Below are 17,106 nucleotides of genomic sequence, written 5' to 3'. Positions count from 1 at the left end.
GTGACTTGGCCAGTTTGAAACACGCTCCGAACCAATGATTCGAAACAAAAGATTCATAAATGTTTCGAGGCTTCATGAAGCACTGCTTCGAAATCGCCCATCACTAACCGGAAGTTGCGCTAAAGGCTTGATAGGTGAGATTCAACATTATAATAAACAAAACTCATGCGTATCGAAATGTGTTATCTCACATAATAAGTAAAAATATTATTTACTATAGTAAATTGTATTAATTTGTAGTGTACTATAGTATTTGCTGTAGTAAGGTTCAAAAACACTAATATTTAGGTATTTTACAGCAGTTTACTATTGCATACTATATGATTTTTTTCATGTGGGTTACTAGTAAATATATAAGAATAAAGCATTATAAAATACCATATACAGCCATGGGGAAAATTAACCTTGGTTTTATTATGGTAAAAGTGTAGTAACCACGTTTTTCTTTGGCAGATTGATTATTATTTGTATTACCAAAGGCTTACCACAAGTAAGTATTTTTACTGTTGTGAACCAATGGTATAGTTGTAAGAATTGTGGGTTTACTACAAATACAACTGAATGCAATTGTGGTAAAAACATGGTTAAGGGTGTTTGTTTACCAATATAACTTAGCAAATGTCACTCAAAATAAAATATTTTACATTAGTTTATTTTTTTCTATAAAGTCTTCTGCATGTTGATCTACAGAGTCTGAAGCACAAACGTTTAGAAAAAACACAATGTTGACAATGTTAAAAAAAACACAGGCAGCATAGTTTATACACTTCACCTGTAAAAATTCAAGTAGAAATGCAAAGAGAGGCAGCCCCAGTTAATATGCATATAAACTTAAGTCATTAATACTGAACCGATAGCCAAGGTTATGAATAAATACAAACAAACATATGTGAGGTCATTCCATACAAATGTGTAAAAATATACTGAAAAGTAACACAAAACTATGTCATGGCTGATGAAGTGGTTTTCAGCAAAAAGAAAACTATAGAAGAGACAGAAACGATACAAAATTGCACTTAATTTGTGGTCAAAAGAAAACCGAAATTTTACAATGTAATAAAATTTGAAATGGCACAAAAAGTTTTCTGCTTGCTGAAATACAAACAATTAGCATGGTTACAAACAAGAAAATAATGACAAACAATGACATTGTGACCACCATCAGCAATCATTACTTTCTCAAGGAATGTATGATTTTACCACACCCAACTAGCATTTAAAACTGTTTTCCTATACAAAATGTCTGACAGACTCTGACCTTCAAAAATTGTGCTTAATAACAAAATCAGATGTCTGCATACTGACAATATGCCAAAGTTACCGAGCCAAATGAGTGAATTCTAATGCCATCTCATGGCAATTCGTATGTATTTTACGACGTGGCTAATTCAAATGACCACATGTGACGTTGGGGTTAGGGGTGGGGTTTCATTATTGTTTTTATAATAATCCGATTTCGTTTTTGTACGATTCACTTCATACAAATTAGCCAACACTCCTAAAATACATGTGAATTCTCATGAGATCAGGCTGGTTACATCAGACAAACAGCAGAAACGTAAGATTATGGCTCTCAGAATTGTTCATGAAAACACAAAACCTGCTGCATAAAAGGCACATGAGGCTTTAGATGAGAGTTAGTCAAAATAGAAAGTAATCAATGTCTGAAAACAAATATTGTATCGCATCGTGAACCACAAAAAAACTTGGCAAAATAAAATAACAAAAATTCCAATTTGGAATTCATGATTATTTTCTACGTTTGTAAATTTAACACATCTGTGACTCCAAAAATATTTAGGAGCAAGTCAAAGTCTTTGTTGTTTTAGTGGAGTGACACTACATGTCTAGCTAATGTTAAAAAGTTTGGCTATTCAAGACCAAAAACATAAAGATATACCTTATTTGTTCCTCCCTCGGTTATGCTCAAAACCTGGAAGTTATGCCTTTCGAATACTATTAACAAAAGTTCTTATATTATCTTTTTTTTCAGTTAAATAGGTAAAATTTGCAACAACAGAAAAATGTGCTATACTGAACGTGCATCTCATAACATTAACAAATGCACCCAAAAGTGCACAAGTTACATAAAAACAACAAAGCAGAAAAATAAAAACAGAAATTGAAGATTACCACAGTACAGATATAACAGTCAAATTCATTGATCAACTGGCTGTAAATGGGAGACTGTTTTTCTTGAAGTCACATCCAGGAGAAAATTCATTTCCGTAAATGGACCAGGGATGCATTTTGTGTATTCTGGACGCATAGAGTAAAATAACCACACTTAAATCTTCACACCTAAAATAAAATTACTGCAAAATTAAGAAAAACAAAAAATACATCAGAATCACTGCATTTTAAAAGAATCCAGATACATTATAAGTTTTCTTTATCATCTTAAAGAAATAGTTCATCCAAATCTCAAAATTCTTTTTCCTTATGCCATCCCATATGGCTGATGATGAGATTTTTCAATTTTAGGTGAACTATTCCTGAAAGTCAATCACATGGACACAGACAATGTGGATGTTACCGTGAGAGTGATGGTCAACAAATCAGACCCACCTGCCTCATGCAGCGGACTAACATGCCGGTATTAACATGCAACTCAAGTATTGCGAGCAACAGACAGTCATGCACGCTACAGTGATTTAGTGTCACTTATGGGAAGACAACACAGACAATATGTTATTATGGTTGAGAAATGGTATAAGAAAAGCAACAGACATAAAACAATACCTTATTGTTCACATGCAAACTCTACACTGCAAAAAATGATTTTCAAGAAAAAAACTTCTTAGTGTTTTTGTCTTATTTTCAGTAAAAATATCTAAAAACTCTTAAATAAGATGAGCAAAACGGCCAAAGAAAATAAGTCAAATTTTTAGACCAAAAATATAAAATTTAAGGGATTTTGTGCATAAAACAAGCAAAAAAAATCTACCAATGGGGTTTTGAAATTTTTTCTTAAACACTAAATTCAAGAAAAATTAGCTTACCCCATTGGCAGTCTTATGCACAAAATCACTTAAATTTGATATTTTTGGTCTAAAATCTAGACTTAGTTTCTGCGTCGTTTTGCTCATCAAGAAAAAGCATCTAAATGTAAGAATTTTTTTATATTTTTACTGAAAACATGACAAAAATAGTAAGAATTTTTTTCCTTTAAAATCATTTTTTTGCAGTGTATAAATCTACACTTCTTTATACATTTGTGACCCTGGACCACAAACCAGTCATAAGGGTAAATTTTTTTAAATACATAATCTAAATGTAAATAAAGCTTTCTATTAACGTATGGTTTGTTAGGATAGGACAATATTTGGTACTATTTAAAAATCTGGAATCTGAAGGTGTAAACAAAATACAGTCCAAATCAAGTACTTAGCATCTGCAACTCCTTAGCAAACGTTCTGATATATTTACGGTAGGATATTTACAAAATATCTTAATGGATCATGATTTTAATATCCTAATGATTTTTGGCATAAAGAAATTTTTTATAATTTTGACCCATACAGTGTATTTTTGGGTTTGCTACAAATGTACATGTGCTACTTAAGACTGGTTTTGTGGTCCAGGGTCAAATATGCATATTTCTTACTACTATTTCCTAAACAGGGTCACATTTATCCTTTATACCATTTAGGATTCCGACCTGGATTCTAAAGCTCCCAGCAGACTCGGAAATTTGGGATTACACAGACTTATTGCCACTGACAGAGATTAACATACTAGCCGAGACTGGGTTTAACTCAATCACATTCAGTATTTGCAGTGTTCCAAGTGTAAAAGTAGAAACATGACGTTCAGACAGAAAAGACTAAATTAAAATGTTAAGACAGGGGTCCTCAATCCTTGTTAGATCCATCCCTGGCCTTATACTGAGGTTCCCATCCATTTTCACTTCAATGCCCCCTAGTTGCCCACAACAATATTTGAAGGCCCCCCCCGCTCAATCAATTTTTTCCACATAAAATTAACTAGAACTTGGTATGACTAGACAGATGTACATTCACTACTAAAATGTTACATTTTTAACAAATTTAAGTCATCTTGAGGCCCCCTTGGAAATCTGCTTTGGCCCCCCCTGAGGGCCCCGACCCAAGGTTGGGAAACACTGCTTATAATTTTAAAGTGAACCCGAAACAACTCATTCGGAATGCATTGTGAGTCATGGATGGTAAATGTACAGGATTGTGGACCCCTACCTTCAGAAAAACATTAATGAAGTGAACAGAAAAGTTTTCACAAAGTTATGTTCCAAGCAAACATTCAGTACAGTGAATGTTAGTTAGCATGACAATTGGTGTTAATCGGATCCGGTGTCACAGAGAATTTTATACTTCTCACTGCAGAAAACCGCAGGGCTTCCAATGAGGCCATGTGGCTGCGGTCGGTTCTTACAGGGAAGTCTAGGACTTACGTGGGGGCTGGAAAACGAAGATGGTCCGTTGCCACGCCCAGACCGAGCCTTCCCACGGCCACCCGGCCCAGAACCAGATCCTCGTCGAGCTTGCTCGTAGTCAAATTCCAGATCCTCCAGGCGCTGGGTAAGTGCCAGTTTCTGCTGGATGGCCATTCGTAGGAGGGAGTTAAGAGTTTTTTTCTCATCTTCAGCTGCAGCCAGCTGCCTCTGCATGTCGTCCAGTTGGGTTACATACTCATCACATCTATAAAAGACAAAAGGGAGATGTGTAGTAGTGTAGTGTGTTTTTTGGTATATGCAAACTAGACAAAAGCTGGTAAAGGAGTTCTACCTGGTGGCAAACATGGCCCTGAGAGAGGAGAAGGTGGCTGCGTCTTCTTTAAGTGCCTTCAACTCGTTCCTAAGTTTCATCATGGTCTCTGTGACCATGGCCTTCTCATTATCATATTTGCTCTTCAAGTTGGCCAGGGCGACCTCAGCTGTCTGCAAAGTGTACAGAACCATACCACATTTCAGAAAAAGGTCCTTGACTTTGAAACACAAGATGTGGATCAATCTGGACCCCCAACAGCAAAGATGTCTCCCTTATCAAACAAACCTCATTCAACCCATCAGTAAGGTACTTCAAGATCTGAATTGATTGTGACCTCCAAAAATGTGTGTGTGTGTGGTGTCGAGGGATCTCCAGCAACAGAGTTGGGAACAACTGCTCAATGTTTAATCTTGCGACCGTCACATACCCTTACAGCAAGATAATCGCTCTTATTCTCACCTGTTTGTTGGCCTTGAGGACAGTCCTCAGTGTGGCAATCTGTTCTCTCTTGGTGCTCAGCAGGGACTTGAGCTTCAAAATCTCTTCCATGCAAGCAGCTTGATCTTTATCCGCCACCGCAGCCAACTCTAGAGAGGCAACTCTTTGCCTGGAAAGCTCTGTGGTGCGGTCCACTGCCTTCTGCAAGTGACGAATCTGATCCCGAATTATCGCTACCAGGTTGTAGATGTCCATCGGTTCAGGACGTGGGTCTTCTTTGACTGGCGTCACAGAAGTAGAACTGTCCACGGTTGTGGAGTTGGACTCGGGTGCCTGAGCCGTGCTATCGTTAGTTTGCGTCAGTGTAGACCGACTATGTTTATGTTTTTCAGTTTTGTTTCCTTTACCCTCTTTGTAATAATCAAGCATAACACGATTTGGGGTTTCGTTGTTGCACATGCAAACGTGGTGGTAGAGGTTTGCGAGCTCTTCGCTAAAGGCGACAAGTTCATCCTGGGCAACGCTAAGACTCCCCTCTGTCTCGCCCGCAACTGCGCTCACTTCCTTTAGTTTCTTTTCCAACCTAACGACCTGGTCACGGTCTGCACGGCTGATGCCCTCCAACTGAGATACTTGGATGGTGAGGTCACGGACTTGTCCCTCTAGTCGTGCCCGTACCTCCTCATGCTCCACCTTCATCTGGAAGAGTCATGCGGGAATGTTACAATACCAACACAGATCACAACGTACTATCAGTGCATTCATGAAATACAGTTTATACATCACTGAGCCCCCCTTACCTCATCATGCTCCGCCTTTAATCCCTTAAGCTCCTCCCTAAGGTCACCTGCCTCCGTTATAGCTACTTCATACTTGCAACGCAGTATTTCTGGACCGTTGATATCCAGCTCATAATAATCAGCATCATTGTCCTCTCGACTGTCCCGCTCTCGCTCGCTGTCAAGGGCCGACTGACGCTCCTTGCCTACCTGCAGTCTCCTCATGACCCCCAAATCGTCACTAAGTCTCGTCATAGCTTCCTGCTGTTCAGCTAACGCACCTCGAGCTTGTTCTAACTGCTTCTGAGAATCCTGTAGAGTAGTTAGTAGAGCCACCTTCTCCCGCTCGACCTAAAGAGAAAGGAAGATTTAAGGAACTTTGTCAATAGTTGTGGTTTATCTTGTTATTATAAAATGCAGATGCTACCAAACCTGTAAAAGCTGTTGCTTGAGTTTCTGGATCTCAGAGATGTTCAGCTCGCTCAACAAGTCATCCACCAGACTTGGTGCAGGACGGACGTTTTCACCTCTCTTGGGTACAGACAATCTGTTATCTTCATCGTTACCGTCAGCAACTTTGGCAAATCCGTTTTCAAATGTCATAATTGCATCATCATTATTAGGTTCATCTGTACTCAGTTTAAGTCCATCCAATGAGCTGGCTAGGAGTGAGTCTCCAAGGGTCATGTGATGGGTCAGTTCTTTTCTTAGGGCAGCTTTCTGCTCCCGTTCTGTCTTCACGGTTTCTAGAGCCTCTGTTAGCTGGCGCTCAGCAATCTCGCGTAACCGAACAGCGTCTTCTAGCTGGCTGTTCAGGTACTGCACTTCCTCCTCCAAACGGCGATTTTCGTGCTTGAGTCCCTCAAATTCCACCTTTAAAAGATTACAGATGAAGAAGACTGTAAGCGTTTTTCACCTTGCACAAAGCAAATACAATGATGGGTAACTAGGCTAGTCATTTAATGGTTTTTCTAACCTGACCCTGTTTAAGGGTAGAGACTTGTTTCTGTAGGCTGATGTTTTCTTCCTCCAACTCGGAGTAGTCCTGCAGCAGACGTGACTCTCGGATCTTGTACTCTCTGATGTCATCACGCAGACGGGTGCGCTGTAGCTCAACTATCTCATTGTTCTTAAGTACAGAACAAAAATGAATGAATGATGAATCATCAATATTTATATACCCATTTACTTTCTTATTCTACTATATTTATAATGGTTTCCTTGAAAATATATTTTATTAAATGCCTCTATAGCTCTCCTGAACAAACCTCTCTTAGTTCCAGCGCAAGGGTGGCCAGACGTTCGTTCTCCGCCTGTGTGCTGGTGAGACTGTTTTTCGTTTGCCGAAGGTCGGCCTGTAGTTCTTGCATTCTCTGCTCATAATATGCCTCTTTAGATGCCGATTCCAGGATAAGAGATTCCTCCCTGCTCTCGCCATCTGCTGCCACCTTTCTGTGGGTGGAGTGAACCTGGCCATACGCCTGTTTGGAAATGATCATGGAGAGCACGGTTACATAAGTCTATGCATTATGAACACAAACTGACAACCCTTGAGATTGTCAGACCCAAGTCTCTTAGATGAGATTTTATTCTTAATTGTATGAAAGGGATAGTTCACCCAAAAATGAAAATGCTGTCATCAGTAACTCACCCTCATGCTGTTTTAAACCTGTATGAGTTTCTTTATTTTGTTGAACACAAAAGAAGATACTTTGATAAATGATGGCAACCCCACAAGTGACGGTACCCATTGACTTTCATGGTATTTGTTTATCCTACGATTGAAGTCAATGGCTACTGTCAAGTTTTAAATATCTTCTTTTGTGTTCAATAGAATTTTAATTTTTGAGTGAATAATTTCTTTAAAGGGGACATTTCACAAGACTTTTTAAAAATGTATATAAAAAAACGTTGGTGTCCCCAGAGTACGTATGTGAATACCATATAGATAATTTATTATAACATGTTGAAATTGACACTTTGTGGGTGTGAGCAAAAATGTGCCATTTTGGGGTGTGTCCTTTAAAATGCAAATTAGCTAATCTCTGAACTATATGGCAGTGCTGTGGTTGGATAGTGCAGATTAAGGGGCAGTATTATCCCCTTCTGACATCACAAGGGGAGCCAAATTTCAATTACCTATTTTTCACATGCTTGCAGAGAAAGATTTACAAAAACTAAGTTACTGGGTTGATCTTTTTCACATTTCCTAGGTTGATAGAAGCACTGGGTACCAAATTATAGCACTTAAAGGGGCCATGGCATAAAAATGACTTTTTCCATGTTTAAGTGCTATAATTGGGTCCCCAGTGCTTCTATCAAACTAGAAAATGTGAAAAAGATCAACCCAGTAACTTAGTTTTGGTAAACCATTCTCTACAAGCACATGAAAAAATAGATCGTTGAAATTTGGCTCTCCTTATGATGTCATAAGGAGCTCTTATTATAATAATACCACCCCTTAATCTGCACTATCCAACCACAGCACTGCCAGTTAGTGCAGAGAAAAGCACAATTGAGTTTTAATTGCAACAAACCACCATCATTGTGATCAGTGTTTGAATTTCATCAGCTCATTTGCATGTTAAAGGACACACCCAAAACGGCACATGTTTGCACACACCTACAAAGTGGCAATTTTAACATGCTATAATAAATTATTTATAAGGTATTTTGAGCTAAAACTTCACATATGTGCTCTGAGGACAGTAAAGATTGATTTGACATCTTAAAAAAGTCTTGTGCCATGGCCCCTTTAAACATGAAAAAGTCGAGATGTCCCCTTTAACTGAAGAGCAAGAATAGTATGTTATCGAAATCAACAGCTAATTTTTCAGTCAAGGATAAAGGTCTGATAAATTATTGACAAAACAAAATTATGTTAACTAAAAATAATGCTAAAAACTGTATATAGTAATGCACAGAACGTTCGGGAACCGAAACTATTTGGCTGAAATAGCAAATATATCATCTTTTTCAGACACCTAACAATGCTTTCACACTACTGACATGTTTGCTGATTTATAAAGCATGCACTTTTTTCACTCTACACTGGTTGCTATTTAATCATGTCATAAAAATCTTTATTGTTCTGTAAAATTTATTTGGTCTTTTCACTTATTCACACAGACTATTTCGTCTAAATAGTTTCAGTTGCCGAACATTCAGTGAATGCTTAACCTGACAGCCACCTTAACTGTTTATGTTGATGTATATTAATTCTGTTTCAAAATGATTTTTTTACATCACAAGTATATTATCAATTTAAATATTTTGAGTCATTTGAAGTTTTTACCAAACAAAATGTGTGCATAGCTTGTTTAATACAAACAGCAGTATAAAAAATAAAAAAGCCATTTCTATCTAGGCCTTTCCAAACAATTGAAGCCAAATCCCAGGATTCCCACAGGAAGTTTACCAACCATCTTACAAAGCAACTTGCAAACATCAGAGACGCTTCTCCTCCAAATGATGATGTAATCAGCAAGAAACAAAAACTGGTGGAATTCTGTCCGAGTGAGCTTTGCAACACATGGTTCCCCTCTTTCTATCCGTGTGCCAGTCTGAATGATGTCATCATTGGCATGCTACAGTTTGCGAATTTCACACCCACACTGCACCATGGCACCCAAAGCTATAAAGGCTAACATTTAAATCAGTGCTGGTGGATGGCTGAATGGCTAATAGAATGGCATGCTGGGATTACTGACATTTCCCTGTCATGTACAAAGCACATAAATACAGGGCTAGATAATCAAGTACAGTACATATATCTAATACTGACCTTTATTAGTTAAAATGTAAAAAAATGAATGTCAGTACTAAAGGACCGATCAAACCAAGTTTTAAATATTTGCAAATTGCATAATTCACATTTTCGCAATTTAAAAGCGGATGAACTAAACAATGACAGCCAAACAAATCTAGGGCTTTTAAAATGTGAACTGCAGTGTGCAAGCTCAGAATAAACATAACATTACTGTCCACTGATGCTAATATAGTTATAGTTATCTTTAAAGGTGTGAACGTGCCCTAAGATTCCCTCCTGCCACAGCAACTGCTTCTACATCTGACAGCTGTCCATATGTCACCTTGGGTTTTACCAGTAGTACTTTCTTTAAACTTTATTTTGACACCAGAACAGATTTCTGGAATAAAAACCAAGCTAGTGTGATCATCACAAACTTTTTTTCTATTCAGCATTAACAAATTTCTAGTATCTGAATATTAACTCGAAGTTCTCAGCATGGCTCTGTTTATAAACAGCTGAGGTTGCATTTGCTGTTTTCTTTGCTTTACTTATACTGAAAAGATGTAGTTAAATTTACTTAACAGTTAAAGAACTACAAGTCCTTACAGGAAAGAGGTTAAGGTGTGACATTAGGTTGCAGGACTTCTTACGTACTAACTGTAACAGTCAGCAAATTCTTAATATCAATCAACAACCAAAACGCTTGCCAAAAAGAGCTGATTCAGATACCAAACATTGGTGTTTATGAAAGGACACATAGGGATCTCCAAAACATGCTTTATCTTTTCCCAGGGTACTAGTTTGAAGTAGGGCTGTGCAATTCATCGTTTTTGAATTTCAATTTTTGTTTCAAACAATTACAAAAACAAGATTATCAAGGTAAAACAATTATTTTGCAATAAAAATATAAATTGCATGCTACGGTGTAAGGCACCACTGCTTAAAACACTTACTAAAAAAGTTAAATAAATGCATGTTTTCAAAGTCACCGAGTAACCGTGTTAAATAATCCTGATTATCATTTTTACCCAAAAAATCGTGATTATGATTTTGCCCATAATTAAGCAGTCCTAGTTTGAAGTACACTCAGAATATAAACCAATGCATCATGGTGTTTCTTAAGAACTAAAGATGACTCAGGTGTTACTTAATGTTACATATTAGTAATAGCATGTTGAACTGATTAATATTCACACAGATTCTGTGAAAAATCTACCTTTCAGTTTGGATATCTTTTGAAAAAACTTTGGACAAGGCTGCTTAAAAATGTATCTTCTAATGCTTATTGAATAATGTACAAAAGAAATGATCATGACATATAATAGATGCAAATCTATATGTGGCCCTGAACCAAAAGGGTCATTTTTTTATTGAGATTTATACATCATCATACAATATTTGGCCGAGATACTAAGTTTCAACCATTTAAAAAAAAAACTGGAATTTGAGGGTACAAAAAAATCTAAATATTGAGGAAAAACGCTTTTAAAAGTTGTCCAAATGTCTTTAGTAACACATATTACTAATGATGAATACATTTGAACAAATGAAATACATTTTTGATATATTAATGGTAGGAAATTTACAAATTATATTCATGAAACACAATCTTTACTTAACATCTTCATGATTTTTGGCATTAAAGAAAAATCTATAATTTTAACTAGGCATGGGCCGGTATAAGATTCTGGCGGTACGGTAACCTTTAGCAAAAATTGCCATTGCAACACTAAAATATGTTATTTTCAAATGCCAGGTAAAAATAAACCCTTTAAATTATAATATGCTTTCAAAAAATATATAATATTTTCGTAATGTATATTAAATGTAAACATCAAATCAATCACATGACTTAATGATTTAATGAATTTTGTATAAACACACCTCATACCTTGGAGATGGTATCACAGAACATTTTAGTGGTTTTGACACCTTGACTGTTTAAAACCTCGGTATACCTTGAAACCTGTAACCGGCCAATGCCTAATTTTGACCCATACAATGTATTGTTGGCTATTGCAACAAATATACCAGAGCTATTTTTGTCTGGTTTTGTGGTCTATAGGGTCACATATTCATATTTCCTACCTATAACACTAAAGCAAATTATATAAAAAAACATCTTAAAACATTTTTAATAAGCATCTCAGCTGTGCACAGTGCTATTTACTGTACATGATACTCTTTAAAACTAAATCTTTAATCACATTAATCTCCAAAGATAAAAAGAGAGCTTAACACTACATTTTCTCTGTTCCTACAAGAAACCGCAAATATTTAGACTTGTGCTTCTTTAAATAGTCACAGGCCAAATAACCCATAGCATTACTGAGCAGATGCACAGCTGTGGACGCACCACACTGCAGCAAATCTGCAACCCCTCCCCATTGGCTAAATATTACCTTTCTTTAACAGTTTACACCCCTTCTACTGGTCTGCACAGCTGACAAAGTATCCCGGCCGTAAACTCCAAACTGAACTAAATTCTGAGGACCCATGTACACAAATTCGAGGAGCCCCTGGTGTTTAACAATCCTTTTACTTTGGTTTATTTGACATATGACCCTGATTGGCTCATTTTACAGTAGACCTCCTTCAAAGCCCACAACACGTAGAGAAAATGCTAGTGAATTCAGCTCGAAAGGAATTACACAATTTTTAAGTCAGAATAAGTGGACAGCCATGTCCAAAGGAAATGTTGCAAATTTATCAGAAATATAGGCAACAGTCAGAGACATTTACATTTATGTATTTGCATGAAACTCAGAATAAAACTGTACAGAAAATAAAGGAAATAAAACTATATTTACTTAATGCATTTTAAAATTATAGACCGAAGTTCTGAGGTGATCATATTGTAATACCATAGTATTTGTATATACTATATTAACTATATTTAAAATATTTTATATATACACTGTCATAATAAATGATCATCATATTAATAGCACACAGGTGAATTTAAACAACAGAGCAGATCTGACGTACGTCGGGCTGAAAGGATTATTGTCTCCTCATTTCACCTTGTCTTCTGTCTGATCCAATGTGTCTGATCCTCAAATGCTACACCTGTGTTTAATGTGTTCGGGTGTGTACGTGTCGACCTGAACATGAGAAGGTCTCTCTGAGGGTTTAAAATCCCACTGCGTCCTCTACGTAGCACATCGTGTAAAGCAGCAGGCTTCCAAACCTACAGCCTGTGAGTTTAAATCCTGCATGCTAAACCTTTGTATTTGTATATGCATGCATCCATTTATTTTATTTTTTTGAACTGTAAGTCACTCTGAATAAAATCATTTGCCAAATGTTAAAACCAGTCACCATGTAAAAATCAAATAGCATTTAATAAAAACATTTATGCATTTGTCTGAAACTCTTATCCAAAGCGACTTACATTCAATCCATGCATTTTAATCGGTATGTTTGTTCCCTGAGATCGTACCTATCACATTTGCTAACACAATGCTAACTGAGCTACTGTGAGCTATGAATCTACTTTCTGCATTAATATGAACTCACCAATTTGCATTTATGAACATTTTGCACTGACTTTTGCATGGTGGTTCATCCAAGTGCTAACTATCCATTCACAGTTTTCCTTACACTTGACTCATGGAAGATAATCTGTCCCTAATCTGATTGATCTCATCTGTTTTGACCTACAGAAGTCTTTGGAACTTTCTAACTGATACACTAAAGTATTAATAAACAGAAAAAGTTTAATAGTTTCCAGCTGAAGCCCCACACTGACACTGCTAGCATGAGATGAGTCTATGCCCTGGATATGAGTCAAGACGGGGAGCTTTTTTTAGCCTGATTTCCTCTCAGATCTTCTTACTGCCATGACGATATCCGCGCCCTTCATTTAGATCCGTACAGTTAAGATTAGAAAAGAGAGTGTATATTAACCTATATATGATAAGAGTACAATTAACTACAATCCTAAAAATCATGTTTTGCTTTGCAATGTTTGTGCGCGCGCGCGCGTGCATGTGTTGTTGTTGTTGTTGAAGATGCAAGCCAAAATGGAGATCAAGTTCAGTCAGAGGTGCTGAGGACACAGTCAATAACTAAACTAAATCCTTATAAACTAAACAATAAATGTACCACCAAGCTCTATTACAGGATGTCACATGAACATAAAATGACTAACATCTGTGTCACTTCTTGTTTCACTTCTCATCACTGTTTCAGCCTCTTAACACCACACATAACATTTGTATATGTTATCAAAAATTTAAAATAAAAGTATTATTTACATTACATACATTTATTAGTCTATTAATAGTAAAGCTAAACTTCCTGCCTTATCTTAGATAACAGGATATCCTGTGGTCTTTCTTTAGGTTATTGTGCTAGAATGAAAACAAACAATGCTTAACTCAAAAGGTCAAATAAATACTTTATTATTATGCAGTGATTTGAAACCTTTGTATACACAGGTATGTATTGTCGTTATTTGCTTAAACATTGACATTATCTGTAAAGTTGGAAATTTTGGGTTTCATTGACCGATATAATGATAGCCTACTACATAAATAAAGGTCTACATAAAAATATAGATCAAAATGTAAAGATTTTACACAATATTTACTTGACCTCTCTAATGTATATGCCAGGTTTTGGAACAGATACATGAGAAAACCAAGCCATACATACGAGAATATATAATTTTAAAACTTTCTAAGATTTATTTATTTTACTGCTTCGGTCGTTTACGAATTGTATATTAAACTTATTGTATTATGTTTACAAATAATACTATAGCCTTGTCATGAGATATAATGTAAAGAGAGAACAAAATAATTAGCATACATTAAATTCGCAACAATGTAACAATGGGTGGAGATGCGCAGACTGTTACTGCCGCTGCGCGAAACAAATGTAACATTCTGCGAACAAATAGTAACATTGTATGTTGTAGCATTTCCTCCCACCTCTTTAAGTTGATCCAGCTCTTGTCTGACGGTCTCATAATCGCCTTCAAGATCTTCAAAGCGTTGTTTCAGCTGTTGGTTTTCCTCCAGCACCACCAGCCCGTATTCCGCCGCCTGGATCTTCTCCCGGGTCGTCTCGCTGAGCTCCCGGGACAAGCGCTCGATCTCGGCTCGGAGCCAGTTGGGCCCGGCCTCCGTGACCAGTTGCGCCTCGGGATATCTGTCTTCATCCCCAGACATGTCTAATGCAGGCGATAACGGACCCAGCCCGTTAATTTCTCATGGTCAAGCATTAAAGCAACATGTAAATATTTCCAATATGACGTGCACACAGCTTATTGGATGCACTGCTCTTAAAGTAAACGTTAAAGTTAAAATCCAATATTATAAATGTACTCTCCATGTTTGAATGTATAGATCCATGGTTTTCTCCGTTGTTCGGATGTCATTCCTGAGATAAGGAGGGGAAGTCAGTCTGCTGTGAGATCATCCAGCAGGAATACGAAGTGATTTTCTGCGGTTTTCTGGGTATGTAGTTCATTCACAACATTCGTCAGCGTTAAATGCGAGCTTTAGGGGTGACGCAAAACTGCAGTACCCACATTGCTTTGCGTTCTGTACACGAATACAGTTCTGTCTTTAAATCAGAAGCACACAGATGGGAGCAAAAGCTTAAAGTTGCTCACTGCTTCCACCTGCTGGTTGGTGAGGTTTTTAATTGTGAATCAATAAACCACACCGCAAGGCTCTCTAAAATGAAACAACTTGATTTACATTGGGCTCTGATGTAGGGCCTGTGGTTTTTGTGTTGTGTATTTTTCTGCCTGTGTTTGCATGTTGACACTTAAACTTCACTTATATCAAACAGAAAGTATTTTATAAAGGAACCACAAAAGGTTTCAACTCAATCATTCTGAAAGAGAAACTGTTTTTTTGGGACTTTTACAGGCATGCCATTGTTTGTTATCTGTCATTGCCAAGGTACAGTTCACCTGAGGCACTGTGCCAAAGCGGGTTTTGGTTTGATGCTATGTCTGAAGAGTTGAGTTGATCTAATGGTAAGAATAAGTTTTTCTTTTTGCTTCCTTTGACAAAGATTTATAAGACTATACGGTAATCTATTGTAAGTCTCAAATTGATGTGTAAAGTAAACAATTATTACAATCTTCTCTTTAGGGAGCGATGGATTTATTTAATCACTGTAAGTCTACTACATAAGAACTTATTGATAACCTGAAATCAAAGTAGTTTTTTTCATTTATATTTTTTGATACTGTTGTTAATGTTTCCCACAGATAAATTTTATCATTTCTTTTCCATCTGCTTCGGCCTAGGATGTGGACTAATGCTGTATAGACCCTATTACTGTAAGAATTATACTTTTGTGCCTTAGTGCAGTGGTTCTCAAACTGGGGGCCGAGATGGTGCCAGGGGGGCCCCAGTTTCGTGATCTTTTATAAAATACATTAATTTACGATTAAACCTCAGAAATATAAGGCTACTAACCAACAGCAATACGTTGTATAATTTAATGTATTGTTTAGTAAAAATGTTAGATTTTTTAATGTTATATATTTTTTGGGGGGGCAAAGGTAGGCACCGTATTAGGGGGGCCGCACACCGAAAAGTTTGAGAACCACCCCTCCAATATACAGTGTGAACAAGTGTTTGTATGTATTTAACAGGACATTCACAATGCTTTTCAAATGGCATAAATGATGACTTGACAGTTCAATCATGTTGCCAGATCATTGCAAAAAAGTGCAAAAAGGATTTAAACGTTTGTTCTGAGTGACTCTTATTTTTGAGCTCTACACCCTTCATCACTCTGAGACTGTGAAGTTGAAAGCTATAAAAGACAATAAATGGTGTAGTGATTAATGAAACTTTCAGTTAGAAAAGTTTTGGGAATATTTAGTTTATTAATAAAAATATTATTACATAATAGTTTAATAATCAAATGTGTCTTTTCCAGCCACTGTGTTGCCATCGATCCTCTGTGTTTTCTGTACAGTTGCTTTTGAATTTTTGGGTGCAGCCTGTGGTGAGATGTTTTAACGTTTTCATCACATGAAGTTAATAAATGTATCACATGAATTATAGACCAATTTCGTGTTTGCAAACAGAGATGACGTTTTTTGTAGGCGGAGCCAAACTGGTTGCAGAAAGTGACTGCTCCGCAGTAGTGTTGTGAAGTGTTTTAGCATTAAACCGTGATTTTTATGGATCCGGTGTTCTGTCGAAGTCTGATTCCTTTATGTTTCCCTTTAGTGCAATGTTTCTTATAGCGTTTTAATCACATTACGTTTATTTTTTAGATAGATAAAAAGTTTAAATGGCTTGGCTACTGATATGCATGTATGTAATGTATTGTTCTTTTTTGCTAAATCAAATATTTTTACAGTCTGAATCGCTAAAGTACATGTAAAAGCAATACTATCATGTATTATATATAA

The 17,106-nt window shown here is 36.7% G+C and overlaps 1 protein-coding gene across 2 annotated transcripts; it reads right to left on the bottom strand.

Moving 5' to 3' along the window:
• Nucleotides 1–633: 633 nt before the first annotated feature.
• bicd2 (bicaudal D homolog 2 (Drosophila)) lies at nt 634–15,119 on the bottom strand. 2 transcript variants are annotated; one of them, XM_065240919.2, is made up of 9 exons: nt 14,651–15,118; nt 7,231–7,443; nt 6,939–7,091; nt 6,395–6,835; nt 5,984–6,313; nt 5,205–5,882; nt 4,764–4,915; nt 4,430–4,676; nt 634–2,315 (listed from the first exon to the last, which is right to left on the bottom strand). In XM_065240919.2, exons 1-9 carry the CDS (start codon nt 14,888–14,890, stop codon nt 2,313–2,315), a joined length of 2,457 nt encoding a protein of 818 aa, XP_065096991.1. In that variant the 5' UTR covers nt 14,891–15,118; the 3' UTR covers nt 634–2,312. The 2 variants fall into 2 exon arrangements, with proteins under 2 accessions (XP_065096991.1, XP_065096990.1); XM_065240918.2 differs by lacking the exon at nt 634–2,315 and having other exon boundaries at nt 3,093–4,676; nt 14,651–15,119.
• Nucleotides 15,120–17,106: the final 1,987 nt, after the last annotated feature.

Source organism: Paramisgurnus dabryanus, chromosome 14 (assembly GCF_030506205.2).
Source record: "Paramisgurnus dabryanus chromosome 14, PD_genome_1.1, whole genome shotgun sequence".
NCBI lineage: Eukaryota > Metazoa > Chordata > Actinopteri > Cypriniformes > Cobitidae > Paramisgurnus > Paramisgurnus dabryanus.
This window is presented reverse-complemented; position numbering and strand designations above follow the sequence as displayed.

Bases quoted from the DNA above. Each gene is read 5' to 3' on its own strand.
- bicd2 (XM_065240918.2), bottom strand. From the start codon at position 14,890: ATGTCTGGGGATGAAGACAGATATCCCGAGGCGCAACTGGTCACGGAG. The intron at 7,092-7,230 runs GTTTGTTCAGGA...TCTGTACTTAAG, and splicing joins TTGCGCTGGAACTAAGAGAG to AACAATGAGATAGTTGAGCT. The intron at 4,916-5,204 runs GTGAGAATAAGA...TACACTTTGCAG, and splicing joins TCCTCAAGGCCAACAAACAG to ACAGCTGAGGTCGCCCTGGC.